At 37.6% G+C, this 27,336-nt stretch overlaps 1 protein-coding gene across 3 annotated transcripts; it reads right to left on the bottom strand.

Moving 5' to 3' along the window:
* Positions 1–122: 122 nt before the first annotated feature.
* LOC131940877 (putative cytochrome P450 12e1, mitochondrial) lies at positions 123–21,991 on the bottom strand. 3 transcript variants are annotated; one of them, XM_059299777.1, is made up of 10 exons: positions 21,768–21,991; positions 21,236–21,435; positions 17,380–17,602; positions 15,550–15,731; positions 14,228–14,432; positions 13,937–14,111; positions 12,411–12,577; positions 4,281–4,362; positions 3,236–3,442; positions 123–1,380 (listed from the first exon to the last, which is right to left on the bottom strand). In XM_059299777.1, the coding sequence occupies exons 2-10, from the start codon at positions 21,420–21,422 to the stop codon at positions 1,255–1,257; spliced, it is 1,554 nt and encodes a 517-aa protein (XP_059155760.1). In that variant the 5' UTR covers positions 21,423–21,435; positions 21,768–21,991; the 3' UTR covers positions 123–1,254. The 3 variants fall into 3 exon arrangements, with proteins under 3 accessions (XP_059155760.1, XP_059155762.1, XP_059155763.1); XM_059299779.1 differs by having other exon boundaries at positions 21,236–21,433; positions 21,857–21,991; XM_059299780.1 differs by having other exon boundaries at positions 21,236–21,433; positions 21,869–21,986.
* Positions 21,992–27,336: the final 5,345 nt, after the last annotated feature.

The raw sequence follows: 27,336 nt of genomic DNA, 5'->3' as shown, positions 1-27,336 counted from the left end.
CACCAGGCTAACTTTACTTTCAACAGAAGATTGTGACACCTCACCAGGCTACATTCAACAGGAGATTGTGAAATTCAGCAAACGTTAACTAAGAATTGTGAAGGGGAGTGTGATAATTAACTATAGTTAACGGTACATTCAACAAGAGATTGTGACTTTTTACATACAATTTATTTTTATACACAGATTGTGACAGCAAATAGACTATTCATTGCATAAAGTATTGTATTTTGACTGAATATGCGCAATAATAGATACAATTTTTATAATATAGAATAACTACAAGTATTGATATTTGATTTTTTAATTATATTCGGCATGGCTTGTGGTCCCTGGTAAAAGTCATGTTTGTTGATCTTGAGAGGACAGTCCTATTTCTCGTCTCTAGTAGGACAGTCCTATTTGTTGTCTCTAGTAGGACAGTCCTATTTGTTGTCTCTAGTAGGACAGTCCTATTTGTTGTCTCTAGTAGGACAGTCCTATTAGTTGTCTCTAGTAGGACAGTCCTATTTGTTGTCTCTAGTAGGACAGTCCTGTAGGTGGCCCCAGGTTATAGTCCTGCGATGACGTATCTCAAAAAGTTAAAAGGAACATAATTCATGTTCTATTTATAAGGATAAATCCTCTTAAATCTTGTGCAATCAGAGAACACAAAATCGCACTTTCATGCCGTGCTTGCGACAAATATCAATTATTCATCTTTGATATTACTTTAAATTTTAATTTTATATATCGAAATTTAAAAAAAAATATTTTGTAATTTAAACAAAATAGAGAAGCACTTGACACAGTTAATGTTATCGAAGATGTTGGGTATACAATTCAGTGTATCAACCTTTTTGTAGTCATTGTCTAGTTGAGTGGATAAACAATTCAGTCAGTCTAGTTGAGTGGATCAACATTTTGTGGTCATTGTCTAGTTGAGTGGATAAACATTTTGTAGTCAATGTCTAGTTGCGTGAATAAAATATTTGTAGTAATTGTCTAGTTGAGTGGATCAACATTTTGTGGTCAATGTTTAGTTTAGTGAATAAAATATTTGTAGTCAATGTCTAGTTGAGTGAATCAACAATTAGTAGTCAATGTCTAGTTGATTGAATCAACAATGTGTAGTCATTGTCTAGTTGAGTGAATCAACATTTTGTAGTCAATGTCTAGTTAAGTAAATAAAATATTTGTAGTAATTGTCTAGTTAAGTAAATCGAGCTTTGTAGTGCAGTACATTGTTATTGAGCCAAAATAGTTTGGTCGTGTCTAGTTGAAAGTGCTGATCTTCGAAAATTTAAACTTGATTGGGGTCGTTGGGTGTACGAAAAGTTTGTACACAAACTCCGTGTCACGTGACGAATCGTCGATATCGATCTTCAGTTTCTGTAGAACCTGTAGGTGGAGTAGAGTATGTGATGATGTGGGTGGAGTAGAGTATGTGATGATTTGGGTGGAGTAGAGTATGTGATGATGTGGATGGAGTACAGAATGTGATGATTTGGGTGGCGTAGAGAATCTGATGATTTGGGTGGAGTAGAGAATGTGATGATGTGGGTGGAGTAGAGAATGTGATGCAGTGGCGAAGCTAGGATTTTCGGGCCCCTATGCAAAAAATATCATTGGGCCCCTTCGTCAATCTGTAAAATATATACGTCCTAACTGTGTATTTATACGTTTTTATTATTCAGTACCCCGTAACGTAAAACACATTTGATTGTATACCAGCTTTATGTAAAAGCATAAATTATCCAGTTAAAATAACAAAATATTTACCAGAGAGGGTAACACTCCACCGGAAATGCAAAATTCTTGGAGGTGGTGAGGGTGGGGTGACACTCACTTAACGCACCGGGTGATACCGTACCACTAACCAAACACAAATTTTAAAAAGTTGCTAGTGATTTGTTTCGATTTATTGTTTTCTTTCAAGCTCGCAATGATTAATTTTTTCTTCGAGGTCCTTTTAAGCTGCTTTTGTATGTTCGATACTAAGAATGGCTAAGTTACTGACTCAAAGGGTATATCTACAATTTGTTTCATAACATCATCTTAATGAAGAGACTCAGGGCGCCCAACCGTATAGGCTACTACTGTCTAGGCGCTGGAGGACACCCTTTTATTTTATTGTCATCGATTATAGCAGCCTTCCGTATCCCTATGGCATGGCGCTCATTAAAACAAGTATATGTGCCATAGTGCTAGCAGGGGAACCCAGGGCGCCGGCTCGCGCCTGTGCAGTTTGGCCGTTGAATAAAGCAGTAACCCTAACCCCTTGTGCAGGACGCCCAATCAACTGACCCCAAGTGCTAAGAAAGCCGCTAGGAAACTCTGGGTGACAAACCGAACCGCCTTACTGCCAGGGCGCTGCCCTGCGAACGAAATAAAGACAACATTAATCGCAGAAAACTCTACAGGAGTCAGAGTTTCTTTCTGGCTTCTCTTTGAGAGAGAGGCACAGCTTCTCGTATGTGGGGTTGTGAAGGAATTTAGTTGAAGTATGTTTGAAGTATTCTAAATTACTTCCCAATGTTTCATGGCGATTGGTTCAGTTTTGTATTAATGCATAAAGTATAGGCTGACAAGCAAAAAATCTTCTAGTAGCGGCATATTATTAAAGATAAATTAGATCAACAAACAAAAAATGTTATTAAGATCAAAACTATTAGAAAAACAAATGTTGGACTTAGATTGTTGTGAAAACACTGTCCACAACTGTTATGTAAAAAAGGCTCAATTTAAATCATGGATGGATGCAATGTCAAAGTGAGGACAGACAGTAGAGAGGGGGGGGGGGGGGGGGGGTAAAGTTTATGGCGGCGAGGTAGAGAATTTCCTAGCCGTTTAAGGTTTGTAGCGATGCTTGTAAATTTACTGTTGCCGGATAATTTATTACAAAAGAGTCAATGTTCATTGTTTTTTTTTATATTTTAATTCTCTCAACGATTTGCCAGACAAAGCAACAAAGCATGTAGTGTTATTAATACCGATGGGTCCTTTACGACCCCCCCCCCCTTTTTTTGGAAGTTTTGAATTTTTTCCTACAGTAGAAAAGAAACTGGATTCCCATTTTCTTTTTAAAATTATTTTTATAGAAGAAATATAAAATTCCAACTTAAAAGTTATAATTTACTTTATAGAGGGAAAAGGGCCCCTATTTTCCTTGCTTACGCTAGCTTTACGGTAGCTACGCTACTGATGTGATGATGTAGATAGAGTAAATAATGAGATTAGTGTTAAATATGTCTACCTTAGAAGTGGCCAGATAAATTTCCTGCACAGCGAAACGTCTCCCAATACAATTTCGGGGTCCGAATCCAAAGGGCAATACGACCATACTGTGTATGTCGTCATGTCTCTTGCCTGATTCCGTCCGCATCCATCTCTCCGGAATAAACCGGTCTGGATTTTCACCCGCATGTCTGCAGGCTTCAAGGTTACTCAGTAACAGAGGAGTCTAGTTAAAAATTAATTACACATTGTAAAATGAGAATGTTAATAATGTAAATGATTTCACACAGTACAATATTTCAGCACATGTTTCAGCACATGTTTCACAATAGATTTTAATTTTTAGATATTATAAGGGAAATCAAAGTAATATATACAAAAAGAAAGAAATTCAATTATCTAGAAGCGGGATGAGCTAGGATGAGGGAGCAGATCAAGACCTAAAATCGTATCAAGAAGACCAGGTGTGCCAACACAGCATCACCACTCGAGACAAGGATCAGAGTCTTAAACAAAATGTTCAATCAGTATTGTTTTACGGTTCTTTACGACAGATATTTAAGAGAAGATGGCCAGACCAAATATCCTGTGGCACAACACATCGCTTGGAAAGTTTTAGACTAGAATCTTCTATCAAGAAGGAAAGTAGACCGGCCAAAGAAATCCTGGCCCGGCTTACAAATATAAGAGAGACGCTCAAAACCAAGCCCTATGGACAGTTGTAGCTGTAGCCCATTGCTCCACAGGGGCCACACAGAAAAAAAGTCAAAGCAATAAATATAAATAATGGCATTTCATTTCTATAAGGATTGTTCTAGACTAAAATCAAAATGGAAATATGGCGGTGGATTTCATGTATGGTTACCTTGTGACCATGTGAAATTAATATTATGTGTTTGCCTTGTGACCATGTGTGATTGGAATGTGTTTTGGTAGAAACATTATGTGTTTGCCTTGTAATCATGATTGACTGCAACGTGATTTGGTAGAAACTTTATGTGTTTGTCTTGTGACCATGTGTGATTGCAATGTGATTTGGTAGAAACATTATGTGATTAGCTCACCCCAGCAGGAACCTTGTAGCCACTAAGGACCACATCAGTTGGCAAGATTCGCATGACGCCGCCGGGTGTTGGGTAGTACAGCCTGCAATATATAATACAAACATGCGTCGCTAGGTCGGCGGCACCTCTTTGTGTCACTCCTTCCCCCCCCCCCCACACACACACATACATCAGAAAAATTAGAAACTTTATAGGCTATATATATATATATATATATATATATATATATATATATATATATATATATATATATATATATATATATATATATAGATATAGATATATATATGTAACGAGACTATTTGCCTGTAGTGCCAAATGTTAACGAGTTCTGCTCGACAACGCCAAATGTTACCGAGTCTAACCACTCATTCTACACAACATCGACCACAGTATAGATACTCGAAGATGCAGGTTCGCTATTGATCCTTTTATTACATGAATCAAAGAAATGCTTCACAATAATATAATGAATCAAAAGGAATGCTTCACAATAATAGTCTGAATCAACTGACCCCCAACAGTCCTCACTAGTCTTCACATAACTGAATGCACATGTCTATCGTCCTTCTTAACACAATACGGCTAACCCGTTCAATAACCAACTTGATACTGCCACACAGACTGACTGATCGAGAGGGAGCGAGAGAGAGACTGAGAGCTCAGCCGTCGCCTTCCTTATATCCCCTTCGTATCCGTAGTCGTATTCGGTTCTATCATAATCGTAATCGTAATCGATTCTAATCGTTGCATCAGAATGTTAATTACGCCGCTTCTGTCGTACAGTCCGATTTAATATAACATCTGCACTGTTTCGTCAGCCAAGTCGTGTCAAAGTTGACAGCGCTTGTCGTATCCTTCCAAACTACGCCGTGGCTTTATGATCGTTATCAGTTGGCTTATCAGTCCAACACCTGCACTATCGCGTTCTCAACAATAGTGACTAGTAACTAGGCCCACCCTAGTTACATCCACCGCCGCCTTTTTTTGTGTGTTTTCAACCACAAACAACGCTTGGTAGGTGCACTTCCTAAATATCCATCGCACCATCGTAAAAAAAAAATTATTGTTCCATTCACTGTCAATGTCGTCCCATTCGTAAAAGATTGACAGTTATCCCTATTTCACATATCAAATGTGTCTACATCATATTCCTCAGACACAAAACAGTTCTAGAATTCACATCCACCCTTTTTCGTTTGGTGCCTTCACCAGTTCACTTTTATGACTTTTTGAACAGTCTGTTCTCATACCAGCGCGACCATGAAAGAATTGATGGTTGCTGACAAAAAATTTCGTATTATTTCTTTTTCTCAAACTTCTCCGCGGACCACTTATCTGATGGTCTACTGTCTCCCTGCTTCTGGGAGGAACGGGATCCTCTTCGTTGCCGTTATCCTCCACTTGTGTATCGCTGTTGTTCTGTTGATGGTGACATTGTTCCGGGATGGGTATGAGAATTTCCGTGTAAGTTTCCGGTTCCCTAATTGTCTTGGGTTTCCTTGTGTGTAACTGCTCTTCTTGACTATGACAATATTTCTTTAATTGAGCAATATTCGCCCACCGATCCGGTTTGGTGTGATCGATGGGTCTTATCTTAAAGGGGCCACCTGCTACTTTAGGCATCTCCACGACTTGCCATATCTCCTGTCCCCAGAGGTCGTGGATTTTGTTTCTGCCTAACGGGTGGCTACGCAGTAATACCCTGTCGTTCAATTTGAGTGGCGGGTCCTTTGTCTGTACCGGCGGTTCCCTTCGCCGTGCTTCATGTTCTAGTCTTTCCTGTACTACCCTGTACATTTCTCTAATTCGTCTCATATGTTCATTCACATATTCCAGTGCAGTGTATGAGCCAGTCATACTCTCCTTTTTTCCTAGGAACAAGTCAAGAGGGAGTCGAGCCTCCCGTCCGAACAGCAACATGTATGGCGAAAAGCCGGTTGTGGCATGGGGTGTGCAGTTGTATAGATATACCAACTCTGGGAGAAAATCAGGCCAACGTTTTTTCTGTTCAGGTTCTAGCGTACGCAGCAAATCATGCATGCTGCGGTTGAACCGCTCGCACTGTCCGTTTCCTTTCGGATTAAATGTGGTTGTTCTAGATTTGTTGATCCCGTAGTGGCTGCACAGTTGGTTAATTACTTCTGACTCGAAGGCCCTTCCCTGGTCAGAGTGTAATTGTCTTGGTATGCCATATTTGATGAACCAATGTTCTATTAAGACCTTTGCCACTGTTTTGGCAGTCTGATCTCGTGTGGGCACCGCCACAGTCCATTTGGTGAATACATCGGTCACTACCAACACATGTTCCGTCCCATCCGATGATTGCTCCAATGACGTAAAGTCCATAGCCACAATTTCTAGTGGTTTTGTCGCTAATAGGTGTCCTGATGGCTGTCTCATTTTGACAACTGGCATTTTCGCATGCTGACACCTTACACAAGCCTCACAATGGCGTTTGACCTCCATTTCCATATTGGGCCAGTAACACCTCCGTCGTAATATTTTGTGCGTCCTGTCCTGCCCCTGGTGTCCTGCCCTGTCATGTGCCAACCTTAGCACTTCTTCTCGTAATTGTCCAGGCACCACCACCTGGTGTATTGTCCCATCAATTTGGTCATGAATTCTCCGCATGAGAACACCATCCTTTATACTGAGACGGTCCCACTGACTCAGTATTTTCTTTGTTTCTCGACCAAATTGTTCTCTTTCCCTTCTTCCTGGGAATTTTTGTTCCTGGACGTGTTTCAACAGCGGCTGTAAGCCACTATCCGTTCTCTGGGCATCTCTTATCTCTTTGTGATTAAGGCAATTAAAATCACTAATGTCCATATGTCCGGGCTCTGTGGATATGTGCTCCACCCCGGTCTGTCCGTTTTGCATCACTTGCACCCCGTGAGGGATATCTGTTGACGCTCTGACCTCACATATTCCTGTCAGCGTTTCTTCCTCATCGCCCGGTCTCTCGTAAGGATTCCTTGATAAGGCGTCCGCATTGCAATTGGACCGCCCCGGGCGATATTTTATCTCCAGGTCAAAGAGTGCCAATTCTGCTGCCCATCGCTGTTCGATGGATCCCAACTTTGCTGTCTTTAGGTGACTGAGGGGGTTATTGTCAGTGTATACCACACATTTAGCACCTAATAGATAGTCCCTGAATTTTTCAGTCACAGCCCATTTTAATGTCAAAAGTTCTAGTTTCATTGCGCTGTAATTTGTCATGTTCTTCTCTGATTCCTTCAGAGCTCGACTGGCATACGCAATAACCCTGAAACCTTGCTCTTGTTGTTGTGATAGCACAGCTCCCAGACCTTTAGAGCTGGCGTCAATTTCTAGCCGAAATGGTTTGTCAAAGTCCGCGTATCCTAATATCGGCGTCTCTGTCAAAGCCTTTTTCAAGAGCTTAAACAAGTTCAGGCATTCATCAGTCCATAATTCACCTATCAGTTGTGTTTTACCTTTCTTTTTCTCCTTACTGTGTTTCTTTGTCATTTTGTTTACCAAGTCATGCAACGGTGCGGCAATTTTTGCAAAACCAGGTACAAATTTTCTATAATAGGAAGCAAAGCCCAAAAATGATCTGAACTCTACTGTGGTTGTTGGCTGTTTCCATTCTTTAACAGCTGCAATTTTATCTGGGTCAGTGGCGATGCCATCCGACGAAATCACATAACCCAAAAAATGTACCGATTTCCGACCGAAGCCGCATTTGTCTGGGTTCAGCTTTACTCCTATCTCCCTAAGACGGAGAAACACTTGTTCTAATCTTTCTAGATGGTCCTCCCAAGTTTTTGAGTAAACTAGTATATCATCCAAGTACACCAACATTATTTGAAATAGAAAGTCACTCATAGCACTCTGCATTACTCGCTGGAATGTAGCAGGCGCATTAGTTAGACCAAACGGCATACGGGTCCACTCGTACAGTCCCAGTGGAGAAATAAATGCAGTCTTATGTTGATCGTTGGGGTGCATGGCCACTTGGTGGTAGCCACTAGCCAAATCTAAGGTAGAAAAAAATCTTGCTCCCCCCAACGCATCAAGACATTCATCAATACGAGGCAAGGGGAATGCATCCCTTCTTGTGATATTGTTCAATTTCCGGTAATCACAACACAGTCTTATCTCCCCTGACTTCTTTTTAACCACTACTATCGGTGCCGCATACGGGCTAGTGCTGGTTGTAATAATTCCCTTTTTTAGTAGATCGTTCAGGTGTGCTTTCACCGCAGAGTAGTGACTTGGTGGTAATCTTCGATAAGGTTGCGCCACCGGCTTGTCTTGTAGTAAGGGTATCTGGTGTTTTATTACTTCCGTGTAACCCAAATCACCCTCGTACGAGGCAAATATATCCCTGTACTTATTCAGCAATTCATTTAGTTTTGGGTCCTCAGTTTCCGGGAATGTATATGATCGGCCATCCTCTTTCTTCACCTCGGCCGTCACATTGACCGACCTAATTGTTACTTCATTACTGCTGGTATTGCTCAGTTCGATGCACTGTGCCGACCTTAGTACCTCGACGTTCTGTGGTACTCCTACCAGAGTATTAGGCGGTATAAAAATTTCCTCATCCAAAACATTTGCCACTAATCCTTGAACTAGTCCCTTCTCCGCTGATGTGTATGTCCGCAGTAACACGACGCCTGCCCTCAGTGCGGCGCCACATGGTTCTATCATCACATCACCATTCACGCTTCTATCACCAATTTGTAATGTGATTGCCTTGACCGCGTTTGCCGGGACTGATATCCTTCCTCTGGTCTTGGCAAACCTGGCCAACTTGGATCCCCGACCTGGTGTGGTCGATCCGACAATATTTGTAAGAAATTCTGGCAACTGGCCAAGAATATTCATGCCCAACAGGCAAGGTATATTTGACACATTTGTCTCTAGGTTGTGTTTCGTAACGAACACCCCAACCTGCTTCAACCTATGTCCCGCCACCACGACATCCGCTAGAAAATAACCACAGTATGGAATGGTTAGTCCATTAGCTGCCGTCAGGCGCATGCATGTGTCAGACCTCAACCTATGGTCTTTTCCTTTCATCCATTTGGTGTAAAAATTTTCCGTAATTGTCGTCACCTGGGAGCCTGTATCCACAATTGCCTTCACCGCGATGTCCCCGATCGTAATCATCATTTCGGGACAGACTCCCATCATTTTGTTTCTTGGGCCATAACCTCGCCCCTCTGTAGCCTGGCCCTGCCTTACAGAGGACGATCGTTTCACCGGACAGTACCGTGCCATATGTCCGGGTTGTGAGCAGGACCAGCAAATTGGTCGACCGTCAGCCGTCCACCGGAGCGATGGACCGGCGGGTCGCGGCTGTCCAACCCGTCCCTGTTTTGTCCCGTTTTTGCCCTGATTCTCAGCTGTTGACCTGCTTTCCAACCTCTCCAATCGTTGGTCAACCTTATCCAGGTGGGCCAACAGTTGAGCCATCATGGTTTCCATCGTGCCGGTCCCTGTGGGTGGGGATTGTTTCTGTTCCGGCACAGAGACTTTGTCTACCGAACAGTTCGATTGGTCCTCATCCTCGGACCTGCGGATCGCTGCGTTCCTGACCTGAAGGAAGGTCAGCTGTGGGTCTTTATAGACCTCTTCTTTCAACTCTCTCCTTAAGATCGGGGTTGCTAGCCCCTCGATGAAATGGTCCCTCAGTAGGCGCACATCAATGTCAGGTGTTTTGCCCTTTACCGCATCAAAGGCCCTGTTCATTCGGTGTGAATATTCCATCACACCCTCCGCCATTCTCTGCTTTAATCCTACGAAACCCGATAGCAGTTGCGATCCCGACCGTCTCTCCCCATAGGTCTCCATAATTAGATCCAGCACCTTATCTGGATCTGATTGGATGGTTTTATCGTGGCATTTGACCTCTGCCCTAACCGTCTCTCCTATACTGCCCATCAGCAGTCTTAATCTTTCCTCTGGTGACATGCATCTCGAGGCCCAGGCCGCTTTGACCTCTTCACTGAACCTGTTGGTTAAAGCTGGATCACCGTCCCCGTAAAATTTGTTAATGTGGGACTCTCTGGGCAGGACCACAATATGGGTCTGCTTCTCGTCCAGAGTAGACATTTTATTCCTTGAGTAAAAAAAGAAAAGAGTTCTTTCTTACCGTGTGTGTATGAAAAATTTTCCTCGTTCCTCAATTTTCACTGTCCCTGAATGTTCGAATTCACACACACACTAAACACAGTTATGAACAAGGTTGACTATGGGTGCCTAAAGCGGCAAGTCTCGTTGAATTCATCCTGTCCGCAGCGCCAAATGTAACGAGACTATTTGCCTGTAGTGCCAAATGTTAACGAGTTCTGCTCGACAACGCCAAATGTTACCGAGTCTAACCACTCATTCTACACAACATCGACCACAGTATAGATACTCGAAGATGCAGGTTCGCTATTGATCCTTTTATTACATGAATCAAAGAAATGCTTCACAATAATATAATGAATCAAAAGGAATGCTTCACAATAATAGTCTGAATCAACTGACCCCCAACAGTCCTCACTAGTCTTCACATAACTGAATGCACATGTCTATCGTCCTTCTTAACACAATACGGCTAACCCGTTCAATAACCAACTTGATACTGCCACACAGACTGACTGATCGAGAGGGAGCGAGAGAGAGACTGAGAGCTCAGCCGTCGCCTTCCTTATATCCCCTTCGTATCCGTAGTCGTATTCGGTTCTATCATAATCGTAATCGTAATCGATTCTAATCGTTGCATCAGAATGTTAATTACGCCGCTTCTGTCGTACAGTCCGATTTAATATAACATCTGCACTGTTTCGTCAGCCAAGTCGTGTCAAAGTTGACAGCGCTTGTCGTATCCTTCCAAACTACGCCGTGGCTTTATGATCGTTATCAGTTGGCTTATCAGTCCAACACCTGCACTATCGCGTTCTCAACAATAGTGACTAGTAACTAGGCCCACCCTAGTTACATATATGTATATATATATATATATATATATATATATATATATATATATATATATATATATATATATATATATATATATGTATATATATATATATATATATATATATATATATATATATATATATATATATATATATATATATATATAATACACTTGGTGTCACCCCTCCCGGTCCTATTTTGCCAAATCGCGTGAATTTGTGAACACATTTATTTTAATTCATTAGGGACGAAGCAACTTTTCATGGTTTACTCCAGAGTTATCATGGTGCCCCCCCCCCCCCATTTTAACTCTAATCATTTTTCTTCTATATATTTTGCAATAATTTTGTCTTGGTGTTACCCCCCCCCCCCTAATTGGTGTCACTCGGTGCGTTCCGCACCCCCAGCCCCCGCGACGCCTCGCGACGCCTCTGCAAACATGTTACAGCACGCATAATGATTCACCTAAACAAAACCGAATTAGGTCTTCTTCTCTTCAAATGATCTATTCACTTGCAATAATGCCTGAAACTATAGTGTTCAGTTCAAATGTTCCTCATCTAAATAGAAGACTGAAACAAACCTACATCTAACTGTAGCAGGGGTTCCCAACCTTTTTTTACTCTAGAGCACATTTTAAAATATCGGTAGAGTGGCGGGCACCACCTATTTTAAATCGACAAACTCCTTCCAGAGGCGTAGCAACCGTTCCCGTCACACGGGGACAAAACTTTCGATTTGCACCCCACCCCTCCCTCAAACTTTCGATTTTCACCCCCTCAAATTTTCGATTTGGAACCACCCCCCCCCTTCAAATTTTCGATTTGCACCCCCCTCTCGAATTTTCGATTTGCACCCCCCCTCAAATTTTCGATTTGCACCTTCCCCCCCCCTCAAACTTTCGATTTGCACCCCCCCCTCCAATTTTTTGATTTGCATCCCCCCTCCCCCCCCCTCAAACTTTCGATTTCCATCCCCTTCAACCTTTCAATAATGTTTATGAAAAAAATTCTGTCTTTGTCGAATAGTGAGAGGCGGGCACATACGAATCGTTCAGCGGGCGCCATGGCGCCCGCGGGCACGGGGTTGTGAACCCCTGAACTATAGTGTTCAGTTCATATGTTCTTTACCTAAATAGATGACTGAAACAGGCCTTATTGTAACCCCCATGTTCAATGTTCTACTCACCTGAACGATTCGTTTAAACAGGCTTTAAGATATGGCATCTTAGACAAGGCTTGAGCATCCACCGGCTTGTCTGGGCCCACGACACTCAGAACCTCTCGCCTTAGAGTTTCCTGTTTGTCTGGATTCTTGGCCAAGTTGTAGAAGAGAACTTGCAGGTTCCTCGCTGTCTGTGGACGTAGTCGAGTGCTAAGGTAAAGTTTTGCTGTTTTGTGAGAGTTTATCGAAATCTGGCTCTTTTGTTCCCATGAAAAAAGCTATATTTAATTATTTTTTTTTTGGATTCTCCTTTTATAAAAATCGTCTGATTTTGTGTTTGATAAGAATTAATAAATGGATAGAGGATCTTTTCCAGAAAATCCCCAACACTAAGGCAAAAAATGTCCACATGTCTGAGTAACGCCCCGTCACTTATAGATAGCTCCAATTTATTAGATGCATGCAACCTTGACCTACTTCTGATGTCTACACTTTTAAATATTTAAAACACGCAATAAAAAGAAATCCTTATCCGCCACTAGGTTTAGGGCTTGGGTTGGATTCGGGTTGAAGTTAGGTTAGGGTTGGTGTCGGGTTAGGGTTAAAAACTAAAAGTACATGTCTTAGTTTAAAAACCTCTTTTTACTTTCTCGTATATACGAAGTATAGAGAAAGTATTGTAATCGTGCACAAAAATCACTTGAAATTTTAACAATTTTCACCGTATTACACCTCAGTCCTTCATCACATCCGAAGTATAGAGGACTTATTTTAATCGGGCAAAAATTATCAATCCAGATTTATCAAAATTAAGAGGTTTTATGCGTAATCCAGTCTGAAAAACTGGGCTTTGCAATTCTGTCCGTATGTCTGTGTGTCTGTGTGTGTGTGTGTGTCTGTCCGTGTGTAAACACAATAACTTGAGTACCGTTACAGGTAGGTTGATGAAATTTCATATATAATTATTTTATCAAAATCGTAGATCCGTATCAACTTTTGAGCGATTTCCGATAACCGGAAGTGGTACTTTTTCTACTTTGAATTTTTCAAAAGCCTATAACTTGAGTACTATTTCAGATAGATAAATGAAATTTCACATGTAAGTGTAAGATCTAGTCCTCTACCGTCTTTCAAATGTTGAGTAATTTCCGTTTACCGGAAGTACTAATTTACGCTACTTCCGATTTCTCAAAAAAACAAATGTAAATTTTTAAAGTACTAAAAAATATTGCGCACTATTATGCAAATTTTTTTATTTGGCGTTCACTTGGTGTGCAATCTTTTGTCTACGAGATTTTATTTAATTTTAAAAACTTTAAGTATTTAAAATGGATTAAAAATCATGTCTATATCCCAAGTTCTCATCCCCTGTTGTTTTATATAAGAATATTCGAGAAAGTTTAGGGGAGATCACTCCCGGTTTATTTAACTCTATTTAGGCTGCGGGATTAGCTCCTTGGTGGGCCTTGTCGGGTAAAGATCCTTGATTGCTTGTTCTGTAACGTAATCAATAGACTAACAACGATTAAATAGTATCATGTCAGTCTCACCGAATCAGTTCCTGCCATATAAAGACCTTCTGTTATGTTGCAGATATCTCTCTCATCCATGATGTTTTCTGAGGTCAGAGAGAGAAGAAAGTTTGGCTCTTCTGGGTCTAGAGTACCGGCCCTTTGCTTGTCTTCTACAGCTTTCTTAGCCCTAAGGATGTGTTGAGCTGAGTTTCTGAAAAACGATCAAGCAACTGAATGACTAAAATGAATTAATTTTGACGTTTAAATGCTTGACATTGTAAAATATCTTAAAATAATACACAAACTATTATCAAAGAAGATACAGACTTTTTCAGAATGTTGTAGGCTCTCTCATAGTCTCTATATGTTTTGTTCCGAAACCATTTGTGTAGAACGGAAGTGCCATTAAATGAATGGAGCAAGAGCACCAAGATATCTTTTGTGGCTTGAAGAAATTCAACGGCTTTTGCGTCGTCCGATCCAGATTTGTTAAGGAAACCAAGTCTCGCATTGAAGCATACGACTCCAATACCTGCAAGAGTAAAATACAAACATTGAATGTTTAGAGTTTAGATTTCCATCTACCTTAAAAAATACAACTCTGTAACCAAATATAAACCCTAGGGTTGGGTGTGTGTGTGGTAGGGGGGGGGGGTCTGCAGTTATCATTTTCAAAATGCTGACGCCTTTTTAGGAAATAGAATTTTAACCCAGTTTTGTTTAAAAGGCTGCATTAGCATCGTGTGTAAATTCATTACACATATTTATGGTGCAATGTCTTTAAGTTGGAAAACATTTGGATAAAAGAACAATTTTTTTTTTTAAATCTTTACTAAACCATATGACAGTCAATAAAAAAAAATATTCAGAATAACTAAAATTATCCTACAAACTATTACAATTTTGCTGAGATATTTTGTCTGAGATCATTTGTCCTGAGATCTTTTGTCCTGTCACCATATACATACATACATACATACATACACACACACACATATATAAATATATATATATATATATATATATATATATATATATATATATATATATATATATATATATATATATATATATATATATATGTGTGTGTGTGTGTGTGTGTGTGTGTTTGTGTGTGTTTGTGTGTGTTTGTGTGTGCGTTTGTGTGTATGTGCAATATAGAGTAATTTCATATACGTGTAATACGTGTAGCTTTGTACTTAATAAGAATAAACAAATCATTAATCTGTCGATGCTTAAAATGTTATCTATAATATAGCGCTGGTGGTAGTGTGCCAGTCAGTCATCATCAGTTTTTGCATTTTTGTTTGCATTGTGTTTGTTTTTTCTTTTGTGTTTGCTTGTAGCGTTTGTGTTTTTGTTTAAGTTTTTTTGCGTTTGCTATGTGTTTGCGTTGTGTTTGTGTTTTCTTTTGTTTTTTATATTTATGTTTTCTTTGTGTGTTTGAGCTGTGTTTGTGTTTGTGCTGTGTTTTTGTTTGCGTTGTGTTTGTGTTTTCTTTTGTGTTTGTGTTTAGTTTTTTTTTCTGTTCCCAAGTTGGTACATTTAAAAAAAAGATTCACCGTGGTGGAGCACGGGTATGCAGCTAGTATTTTATAATGCTACTAAAATAAAGAAATTACAATATAAATTGTTAGATATGTGCATACTTTCTGCAGCAAAACGGAAAAAGTAGTCCTGCATCTCTTCACCGTCCATCTTTTGAGTGGACAGGATGTGAACAAATTCATCCGCGACTTGGTTCTGTGGGGCGAGGTAGTGGTGTGCTGAGTCGGCTTTCATCAGACGTTTGTTGGCTGGTGTCCGCACTTTGTACCACTCTTCTCCGTTCCTTCAACATCCAAAATTTTATTTTTAAACAGAAGAACATTTACATTTTGTTTTTATCAGTAAAGCATTTTAAAAAATTGTTTTCAACAGTATAGTATTTTATGAATTGTTTTTGACAGTAGACCATTTAAAATTTTTTTTTATTTTTCAGCATATTAAAAATTAAATTGTTTTTAACAGAAGAACATTTTAAAATTGATATTAAACAATGCGTTGTGTCTTTTTAAACAATCCTAAACATTAAAAACGCAATAGCCCTAACACGAGGTTATTCGATGTTATTGTTAATCTGAACTTTTCTAAAACACCCATTGTGATTGTAAAAACAGAAAAACCTAAACACGTCGATGCAGTCTATGCTCAGTTTTAATTCTTAATAAATTTGGTTTATGTAACAACGTCAGGAACCAACATCTCAACACACATTTAAAATATACTTCTTGCATTTTAAAAAACTTTTTTTTGTCGTTAGGATTATAGCACTATAGTTATAGGCCTTCCAATAGCTGAACTAATTGTTAAGTTTGTTAAGCATCAAACCGATCATGGGTTAAACATGTCTAGTTTGTTTAGATGAGATTCAGTTTTTTGGTATTTTTGTGTTTCCAGAAATACAATTCTTGTCATTTAAGAAGAGTCGCTTTAGGCAACCATTTTCCGAATAGAAAGTGATCACACGGTAGGCGGGCGTGTTGAAGGTTTATAAAATGCCATACTTTGACCGCTATAACGATCACTTAACAAACAGAAACAAAAGTCGCCAGAAAAAAAAATTAATTTACTAGTTATACCGAACATTACAAATTTTCCAGAATGCAATACATGTATTTTTTAAACCAATTGCATTGTCATAAGCGAACGCTGGTACGGACTGTGTTGTCTTAAGAAGCATGGGCTTTAAGTAAAAAAATATCTGGGGTGAGGATAGCTTCTAAACTATAAGTTGTGCACATGCTTCATATTTAGAAAAAAAAAGAAAAAGCGTCTGATTCAAACCTTAAAACAATCATGTGTTTTCTTGTAAAAACCAACAATTACGTGTAAGTTTAAGTTTACTACGGTTCGTACAAGAAAATTTGGTGGACCCTATAAATCGGGCTCACCTGGCTTCTGCCTTTTCAGATTCCCCCCCCCCCCCCCAACCCCTTTATCCGATATAGCCTGGAGAAGTTTTAAAGTACATGAAAACGATGGTAAACTGTACTCTAAAATTTTGCATATTGAATAATATAACCAGATCTATATGTAACACGCGTATTAAAGTTAGATTACATTTTAGAAGTTAACTTACAATATGAAATGTCATCTAATACTAAACAGAGATTGCAAACTTTTTAGAACTGACTGTGAAAGTTTCTTTTCTGCTAAATCACTCTAGCCAACACACTTATACATAAGTAATATATCGGTATTATTTTTTTTTGTTTGTTAACTGAAACTCTACTAATATATTGTGGTTTAGGGGAGAGGGGTTCGGCTTAATTGTAAATTTAGGAGAGTGGGTGGGGTGTTACATTTGTAATAAAGTGTGAAGATAGGGTGAAGGGCGATATAAAGACCCACTACGTTGTATTTGTTCGGGTAAATCAAAGAATGTATTTTAACATGTCAGGTAAACACTTATATGCTCGGCATTATCATGAACTTACAGGGATGCCAGGGTCATCTTATGTCCGTTTCTCTCTGCGTAGACAATATCAAGGTCCGACGCTGGACGGTAGGGAAATTTGCCTTCGTTTCTAAATATAGTTTCCATGTCTTCTGGGCTGCTCGTCTGGACGGAGATCTTATCCAACCGATATTTGAATATAGGGCCGTATTTTCTGTGCATCTCTCGGTGTAGCAGGTGAATTGTTTCAGCAGTGTAAGGAGCTGGTGGAGAAACGATGTTAGACCTCGTCATTATACACACATGTGTACACAAGGACACGGAGATATATACACACGTTTGTCCACCATAGCACCTAGACATATACACACGTGTATACACGAGGACACGTAGATGTATACACATGTGTACATACGACACGAACACATGAATATACACGTACGAAAGGACACCAGCTTATGTGCAATAACTTTTAGGTCTATAATGTGGCATGAATACTCTCATTTATCTGTTCAAAATTGACCATTTATTTCATATCAATTGATGTGTTTTATAATGTTATATGAAATAAATATTAGTTACCTAGCCACTATCGGCTAGGCTTTGTTTCAGCCATTTTTAGCCATTTCTAAATATAATGCTAACGCAGATATGTTTGTTTAAAAACATTTTAAAAATTAAAGAGCTTGGTATAAAGCTGCATTTAAAACAGCCATTTATAAAATTTTAAGTTTCGCAAAAGATAATTACACTTTTTACACCTTTATCAGAAATATGTGCAAAGCCTAACCCCAAAATTGTTTGCGTATTTACCCACAAAAGTATACAGTTGAGTGCCGTGATTTAACATCTCATTAGGCCACGACACCTCTATATAATATTTGGGCATTGCATTCCCCATTCCCTCCCATGCACACAGAAACCACGACCAAATTTAACACTAAAACAATGTACCGCGAATAGCGTTGTTTCAAAGACTTATGTTACAATTTAACACCATTATATATTTCAATTAGATATAAATGATGTCATTAGATTTTATTGATATTCTAGATAGCAGAAGTTTAGTTAATTAAAATCAATGGGGAAAGCATCGCTCTTTACCACTCTATACTAGGCATTTTACTAAGTTTTAAAATTTGCATTAAATAACAACTTGCAGGTTTTACAGTGAAAAATTACGAATATCTATTTAACAGTAGAAGACCTTAGTAGTATATTAGGTCCCTTTTTGTTAGCATGGGGGATACGGATGCGGAGGTGGAAGTGGAGGTGGAACAAAGGATATATAGGAAAATACTCCCCGCCTGGGGGATGCGGAGGGACAATGACATATAGCAAAATACTCCGCATCCTGGTGGAGGCGGGTGAGCCGGAGGGACAATGAGATATAGTAAAATACTCCCTGGGGGAGGTGGAGGGACAACGAGATATAGTAAAATACTCCCCCACCTGGGGGGGGGGGGGATGCGGGTGTGGTGGGGGAGTAGGTCAGTGACGTAATCAGCGACCTTGTGACGTAATTAGTGACCTTGTGACGTAATCAGTTACCTAGTTACGTAATTTTAATGAGTTTTTTTAATTAGTTTGATTTTTTAAATTTTTAAATTTAAAATTTTATTAACGAGTTACGTAATTTGATTATTTGTTTGATTTTAATACCCAGGGAGTATTTTACTATATCTCATTGTCCCTCCTGCTCACCCGCCTCCACCAGGATGCGGAGTATTTTGCTATATGTCATTGTCCCTCCGCATCCCCCAGGCGGGGAGTATTTTCCTATATATCCTTTGTTCCACCTCCACCTCCGCATCCGCTTCCCCCATGCTAACCAAAAGGGACCTAATATACTACTGACCTTACGTCGAAACTGTTTTCATTTCACATTATTAGAGTTTTATCACTAATTGTTTTGTGCCAAATAACCTCTTTAATTATTTAATAGCAGTGTTGAAATAACTTTGCAATATTAAAAAAATAAAGTAAATACCCTTGTGCCTCAGAAAAGACACACTAAAATCATTAATAATTGGCATTGTTTATATGTGATTTATTTGCTTTTTTACAGAAGCAATGAAGCGGATAATTATTATTAAGCATTTTGAAAACCGTTTAACATAAATTTTTATTGAACTTTTTTCTATTCCAGATGTTTTTTTTTTGTTGTTTTTTTTTGCGTGCAGTCAAAGTACGGTGAAAACTAAAAGTTTGAATTCTAGACGCAGTTAAGCCCCTTAGGTAAAACAGAGCGGTAAAGTAGGTCAATGTTCAAACCCTATATATAACATTTCTGAGATTTTGGTATTTTTCCAGGTATCTTGGGTCTTTCCTTGTCAAATATTAAGTTAGTTTTTCATCTGCAAGTGGTCGATCTAATTTTGAAAAAATATATAGTCAGACTAGATCAGTTTTTGGTCACCTTAAACGCTATTGTTCAGATCGCTATAGTTTTTCTGTTAGAATGAGGTTGAATATCTTTTTTTTTTGTACCTCTGAAACTTTCCCACAAATACCCGATCTAATTGATGTAAGGAATAGCGTGACAGACGTGCATCCCAAGATACCCTACTTTGCTTAGATATACATGAATGGTTTATAACGTAGCTATAAAATCAGTGTTAACTCACGGAGTGTTTTAGAATACAGCATAAAGCTTTGTGTATTCACTCAATAGCTTATAATGTAATATACAATATTTCAAATAACTGAAAGTTTTTTTAACGTATCATGAAATAAGTATGTACTAACTGAATAATTTTTAACGTATCATGAAATAAGTATGTACTAACTGAATAATTTATAACGTATCATGAAATAAGTATGTACTAACTGAATAATTTATAACGTATCATGAAATAAGTATGTACTCACTGAATAATGTATAACGTATCATGAAATAAGTATGTACTAACTGAATAATTTATAACGTATCATGAAATAAGTATGTACTAACTGAATAATTTATAACGTGTCATGAAATAAGTATGTACTAACTGAATAATTTATAACGTATCATGAAATAAGTATGTACTAACTGAATAATTTATAACATATCATGAAATAAGTATGTACTCACAGAATGGTTTATAATGCAGCATGAAATATGTATGTACTCACAGAATGGTTTATAATGCAGCATGAAATAAGTCTGTACTCACAGAATGGTTTATAATGCAGCATGAAATATGTATGTACTCACAGAATGGTTTATAATGCAGCATGAAATAAGTCTGTACTCACAGAATGGTTTATAATGCAGCATGAAATAAGTCTGTACTCACAGAATGGTTTATAATGCAGCATGAAATAAGTATGTACTCACAGAATGGTTTATAATGCAGCATGAAATAAGTATGTACTCACAGAATGGTTTATAATGCAGCATGATATAAGTATGTACTCACAGAATGGTTTATAATGCAGCATGAAATAAGTATGTACTCACAGAATGGTTTATAATGCAGCATGATATAAGTATGTACTCACAGAATGGTTTATAATGCAGCATGATATAAGTATGTACTCACAGAATGGTTTATAATGCAGCATGAAATATGTATGTACTCACAGAATGGTTTATAATGCAGCATGAAATAAGTATGTACTCACAGAATGGTTTATAATGCAGCATGAAATATGTATGTACTCACAGAATGGTTTATAATGCAGCATGAAATAAGTCTGTACTCACAGAATGGTTTATAATGCAGCATGATATAAGTCTGTACTCACAGAATGGTTTATAATGCAGCATGAAATAAGTATGTACTCACAGAATGGTTTATAATGCAGCATGAAATAAGTATGTACTCACAGAATGGTTTATAATGCAGCATGAAATAAGTCTGTACTCACAGAATGGTTTATAATGCAGCATGAAATAAGTCTGTACTCACAGAATGGTTTATAATGCAGCATGATACCAATATACGGCCACAAGTAAATGCCTCGTGGGCCGGGAATCTCTTGGAAGGGTCGGGCATTGACCTGCTCACTCCTCGTATCCACGGATACAGTGGACATCCAGTGTCGCCTGCACTGAGTACCGAGTGCCGCTTTTATCCATCTGTTTAGTGCTGCCATTTATTCAGAGTCTGTTGGATTAGGTTTACGTCATTTTAACAGGGTTAATCTGATTTTAACTTTTATTTATTTTAACATTTAGAAGTTAAACATAACCATTCAAAAATCATGGGTTAATTATGGAGCAATAACAAAATAGTTGAAATCGACCCTACTAAGGCAGAATACCTCATTTTGTGGACAGCTATTTAAACAAAAGAATGAACAGCGTAGCTACCAGCACTTGTTGCAAAGCAGGTGTTTTAGTGATCTTTTTATAGTGTGTATAGGTTTTTCGAAATACACAATTATATTAAATTCATAATTATATTAAATTTCTTATTAAAGAAACATGTTCACAAAACTCTGAATGTAAAACAGGAGCTTTAAGGAAATTTCCACACAAAAATGTAATCCGGGCTATTTAGAGATAATGGAAATATAAATTTACAAACCATGAGCTGTACCTAAACGTTGCAAACAATCAACACAACATTCCGCTTGTAAAGCTATACGTTGGTCCGGACTATTAAACATTACAAGTAGGCCTACACGCTCCTATAACTGTGAACTGCACCGAGCTATATATATAAATACGTCAGACGGTGTGGCGACCTTGACCCTTAAGTGCAGGGTGCTTTGACATAAGCCTCGTTATCAGGCACGTTCTGTGTTCCTGCTTACAACTAACGGTTCCAGTTTTAACACCATTTAACACTTTAAAAAAAACATCGCTTTTAAACACAGCCTTTTGGTACCAACATAAACGGCCAAAAATAGACTAGATATAACAATGTGTCTGCTACCTGCTACATAAAATTAATAACAATAAATAAACAACCGTTGTCGATGAAGTAATAATTTAAACAGGCTGAATGTAAGTTTCCTCGAGCGTATACAGATGTGAGATCCGCTACCGTGCAGGCTAAATCTACCGCTATATATTGACGCAATATGACCGTGTCTGTGTGCACGACGGTCTAACACACATTGTAGTGGTTGTACAGCGCTACAAACTGTGTCGTGTGTCTCTCAGCACGACGGTCTAACACACATTGTAGTGGTTGTATAGCGCTACAAACTGTGTCATGTGCCTCTCAGCACGACGGTCTAACACACATTGTAGGGGTTGTATAGCGCTACAAACTGTGTCGTGTGCCTCTCAGCACGACGGTCTAACACACATTGTAGTGGTTGTATAGCGCTACAAAATGTGTCATGTGCCTCTCAGCACGACGGTCTAACACACATTGTAGTGGTTGTATAGCGCTACAAAATGTGTCATGCGCCTCTCAGCACGACGGTCTAACACACATTGTAGTGGTTGTATAGCGCTACAAAATGTGTCATGTGCCTCTCAGCACGACGGTCTAACACACATTGTAGTGGTTGTATAGCGCTACAAACTTTGTCGCCACGCTTGAACTACTGTAAGGGTTTGTAATAACAAGCTTTTAAATGAAGTGAAAGTAAGAAAAACGAATGTGCATTCTTTAATAAAAGCGATGATCGCAAAAAATATGAAGAAACCAAAGCTGTTACTAAAAAAAACCAAGTTTCTTATAGGCCTATATATTTCAATTTTTTAAATATATTTCATTTTTTACTGTATTTAAAAGCTTATTATTATAATAGTTTATATTTGTTTTATTTTCTTTTTTTAGTTATTCGTTCTTTATAAAGTGGATGCCCCATTTTTCTACACTGTCTATGCAACATTAATTCGGTTAATTGATAATAGCAAAAATATTACTTTCTAGTCTATACTGTGACAGCGCCGGTATGAACTGTATTCAATGTTTACATTGTACCATTTGTAAATCTACACTTAAGGCATCGCTAGCGTGTTAAGCGTGCAGTAACAATAAATATTAAGATAAAAAAAATATACTTTTTTACTTTCTCGTATACGAAGTATATAGAGAGTATTGTAATCTGGAAAAACATAGTTTTGCAATTTTGTCCGTATGTCTGTGTGTGTATGAGTGTATGTGTGTGTGTATGTGTGTATGTGTGTGTGTGTGTATGTGTGTATGTGTGTGTTTATGTGTATGTGTGTCTGTAAACACATCGCCTAGCGTAGACTATCAGGTAACACGCAAATTCGCAGCACGAACTGCCAGTGTCGTGTCTAGGTTGGGTGTCATCCTGTGCGGCACTTCTTGGTGTCACCCCCCCACCAAGAAACAAAGTATATATATATATATATATATATATATATATATTTATATATATATATATATATATATATATATATATATATATATATATATATATATATATATATATATATATATATATATATACTTATGTGTGTGCGTGTGTGTGCGTGTGTGTGATTTTTGTGTCGTCCTACACAGGCCTATAATTTAAATATATGCCTTACACGTACATGTAAGTGTATAAGCTTTAATCACTGCAGACTTAATAGTAACGATGTTATCTATAACCTGTTAATACAGTTGGGTGTAGCATTGTTTTATCTATATAATGCCCTTTTACATAATGGTGTCACCCCACCCTCTTGTAATAACTGTCGATTTGTACATAAAAGACTATTTAACTTTAATTAATCATTAATGGGACTTCAAAAGCATTATTTATCCCTACATTTTGCTATTTTTTGTCATCCCACTAATTGGTGTCACCCGGTGCAATCCGCTGCCCCCCCCCCCCCTCCCCGCCCTCGCTACACCTGTGCGTGCTGTGTCTGTAAAATGACTAGACGTGCATCACTTTTACACTTTAAGCACTTTACTTTAAAAAAACTGAGCTTTTTTAAAGTTTCTATCTATGTCAAGACTTCAAGATTCTAAGATAGTGGATATCAAATTTGTTCATATATCTCAAGTGATAAAAAAGTTATGACGTTTTAAAAAGTTCGGTGTTTAATTTGTGTTCGACAGCCTAAATAGTACCATGTTTTTTTGTTGTTTTTTTTTTTTTTGGGGGGGGGGGGGGGGGGAATTCGGGGGGGGGGGGTATATCTGTAAAAGTATATGACACAATTCAATATTTTGAACTCAACACAAAGACACTTACTCAGAGAACAGACTCGTTTTCATAGCTCAAAATAAGTACATCATTTAAATTAATTACATTGAAATAGCCTTTTCTCACTTTTTGATAAAATTAGAAAGGGAAGTAAACAGCACATTTGTTTTTACATATTTAAACAATCTCCAAAAACTGTGTGAGTAAAAAGCATACTTTACAAGTATATCAAAATTTAGTGTAGCAATGCTTCTTTGAATTATGTAACAAGTATGCCTATAACAAGTACGTTTGAAACACACGTTTAATCAGAAGAGTGCAGGGCTTCAAAACCTGTAAAAAAAATAGATTTTGTTAAAAATATTTTTAAAAAATATAGTATTACACCTACAGCAGATCTGATTGTATCGAAATACAGAATACCGATAGCACTTAACAGGTAAACAGTCTGACCCGCCTGCCAAGTTTGAAAGAAATTAGTCGTTAATCAAGGCTTAACTTGAAAACAAGAATATAACAAACTTCCATAATCATTGAAATATATTATAAATAAATAAATAAATAAATAAATAAATATATATATATATATATATATATATATATATATATATATATATATATATATATATATATATATATATATATATATATATATATATATATACATATATATATACATATATATATACATATATATATATATATATATATATATATATATATATATATATATATATATATATATATATATATATATACTAGCCGTCCCGGCCAGGTCCTGCACTGGCATCTCTGAAAAACGTATCTGTAAAGGGCCATAACTTGTGTGTTTAGTAATCAGCATAAACACGGCATTGCCCACCCTAACCACAACCAAACTTAACACACAAAAAACGAAAACATAACACTAACACAAAACAAACACAAACGAAAGCACAAAAACAAACGCAAAGACAAACCCAACCACAAACACAAAGAAAACACAAACACTAACGCAAACAAAAAAGTAAACGAAAACAAATCCAAACGTAAACAAATGAAACCAAAACACACCAAAAAACAACGCAAACATAACACAAACACAAATACAAACACAAACGAAAACACAAAAACAAACGCAAACACAAACACAACCACAAACACAAAGAATATACAAACGCAAAGAAAAAAGCAACGAAAACACACACGCAAAGAAAAAAAGCAAAAGAAAACAAACCCAAAACCAAAATCAAACCCAAACGCAAACACAACCACAAACGCAAACCTAAACTCAAACACAAAGAAAACACAAACGCAAAGATAAACTCAAAGTGTCCACAGTCTAGCCTGGGGCGCCAAATCTCACCATGACGACGGCGGCGTAACCGCCTGATTCAACTTAGTAAACGACTATAGTACCCAACTTATTCATAGTCTTTTGAGCTCACTTACGCGAACGTAGGTACCATAGCAAACACGGGAAGGCCTGGGGCGCCAAATAGCACCCAGTCGGCGTGCCGGAGGACGCCCGGATTTGATTCACTTAAAGATTTTAGTAAAGTTTCTTATTTGTAGTCTATCGCACTGTTTAAAACGATAGTATGCACCATAGCGCTCACATGATAGCCCAGGGCGCCGAATCGAGCCGTGGAGGGGCGCCGGCGGACGCATCTGTTTTAATTTTGTGAACAAAATTATAATACTCCAAGCTTATCCGTAAATGGAAAGAATTAAACATATAGGATTTGTAGGACCTGGCTTATTAATTGTTATTGATTTTAAAAAAATATTAGTAAACAGTACGTTCAGTGTATGGAATAAATAAAAGGCCATATTAAAAATACCAACCACATTGCACTTAATCAATCCCCGCTAATTATATAATTATTTTCTTTTCCTAACACCAAAACAAAGTAATAAAAGTAAATTCTTTCTCCCCCGATTTAATGGTTCTTTTTAAGGGAAGTAACTGTGATTTCTAAATCAAATAACGTTATGAGAACTAAAGGACAAAATGCAAATACATTTCAGACACAATTTTAGAAATTTTATAAACGTTGATACACTTTTTTAAAAATTTTATGTAATGTTCATAAATAATTGAAAATTATTATTTTAAGTATATAAAATGAAAATTGATTTTAAAGACTTTCAATAGTAATTTTTTAACTCATAAATTTAGACCCTGAGTACTTCAATAATCTAACACTTGAATCCGTATATATATATATATATATATATATATATATATATATATATATATATATATATATATATATATATATATAATGTGTGTGTATAAATAGAACAGCTTTGCCATAAGCAATCGCAAAACAAAAGAACACACACACGAATGTTTGTGTAATAGTACTTTTAATAAGAAAATTCAATTAATTATCTAAAATTAATTATACATCAAATTAAGTCGTACGCGATGTAACTTTGCGTTATACGACCCGCCTGCCAAGTATGAAAGAAATAAGTCCGTTAATGAAGGCTTGATTCAGTAAAAAAACAGATAAACTCCCACACCATTGAAACTGAAAATACTATCAAAAAAAGGAAAATTTAAGCAGCTAAAGAATTTATTTATCACTTTAGCAAAATGGGACAAATAAATATTAGACATCGAAGTCGTAAATGTGGTAATCAAAATTTGGATTCAGGAATCACTAATTGACATGCTCAGCAAATGGGCGTGAAACTGGGTTTGCATATTAATTCCAAATAAAAATCAACGTATTCAATCTTCAAATTATCAACAAAACATCCAATTACGTAGTTAACGCTAGACAACTCAGTGTTAGAAAAAATGGCTACGCTAATTCCAACGGTTTCACTTTTGACACCCTGTTCACTTGGAAAATTGAAAACAGCAAAATAATCAAACGATATACGAGGAAACTTGCAGGCACTGGGGAGCTAATCATTACAAAATCTACATCAGCTATTTCGGACAAAT

This window comes from Physella acuta, unplaced genomic scaffold (assembly GCF_028476545.2).
Source record: "Physella acuta isolate Inbredline_101_S28 unplaced genomic scaffold, ASM2847654v3 ptg000335l, whole genome shotgun sequence".
Lineage (NCBI taxonomy): Eukaryota > Metazoa > Mollusca > Gastropoda > Physidae > Physella > Physella acuta.
Note: the sequence above shows the minus strand (reverse complement) of the source record. Positions and strands in the feature narration are given on the sequence as shown.

Coding starts and splice junctions, on each gene's coding strand:
- LOC131940877 (XM_059299777.1), bottom strand. CDS start 21,422: ATGGCAGCACTAAACAGATGGATAAAAGCGGCACTCGGTACTCAGTGC. Junction 14,112..14,227: donor GCCTACAACATTCTGAAAAA/GTCTGTATCTTC, acceptor ATCGTTTTTCAG/AAACTCAGCTCAACACATCC. Junction 12,578..13,936: donor ATATGGCAGGAACTGATTCG/GTGAGACTGACA, acceptor CTACGTCCACAG/ACAGCGAGGAACCTGCAAGT.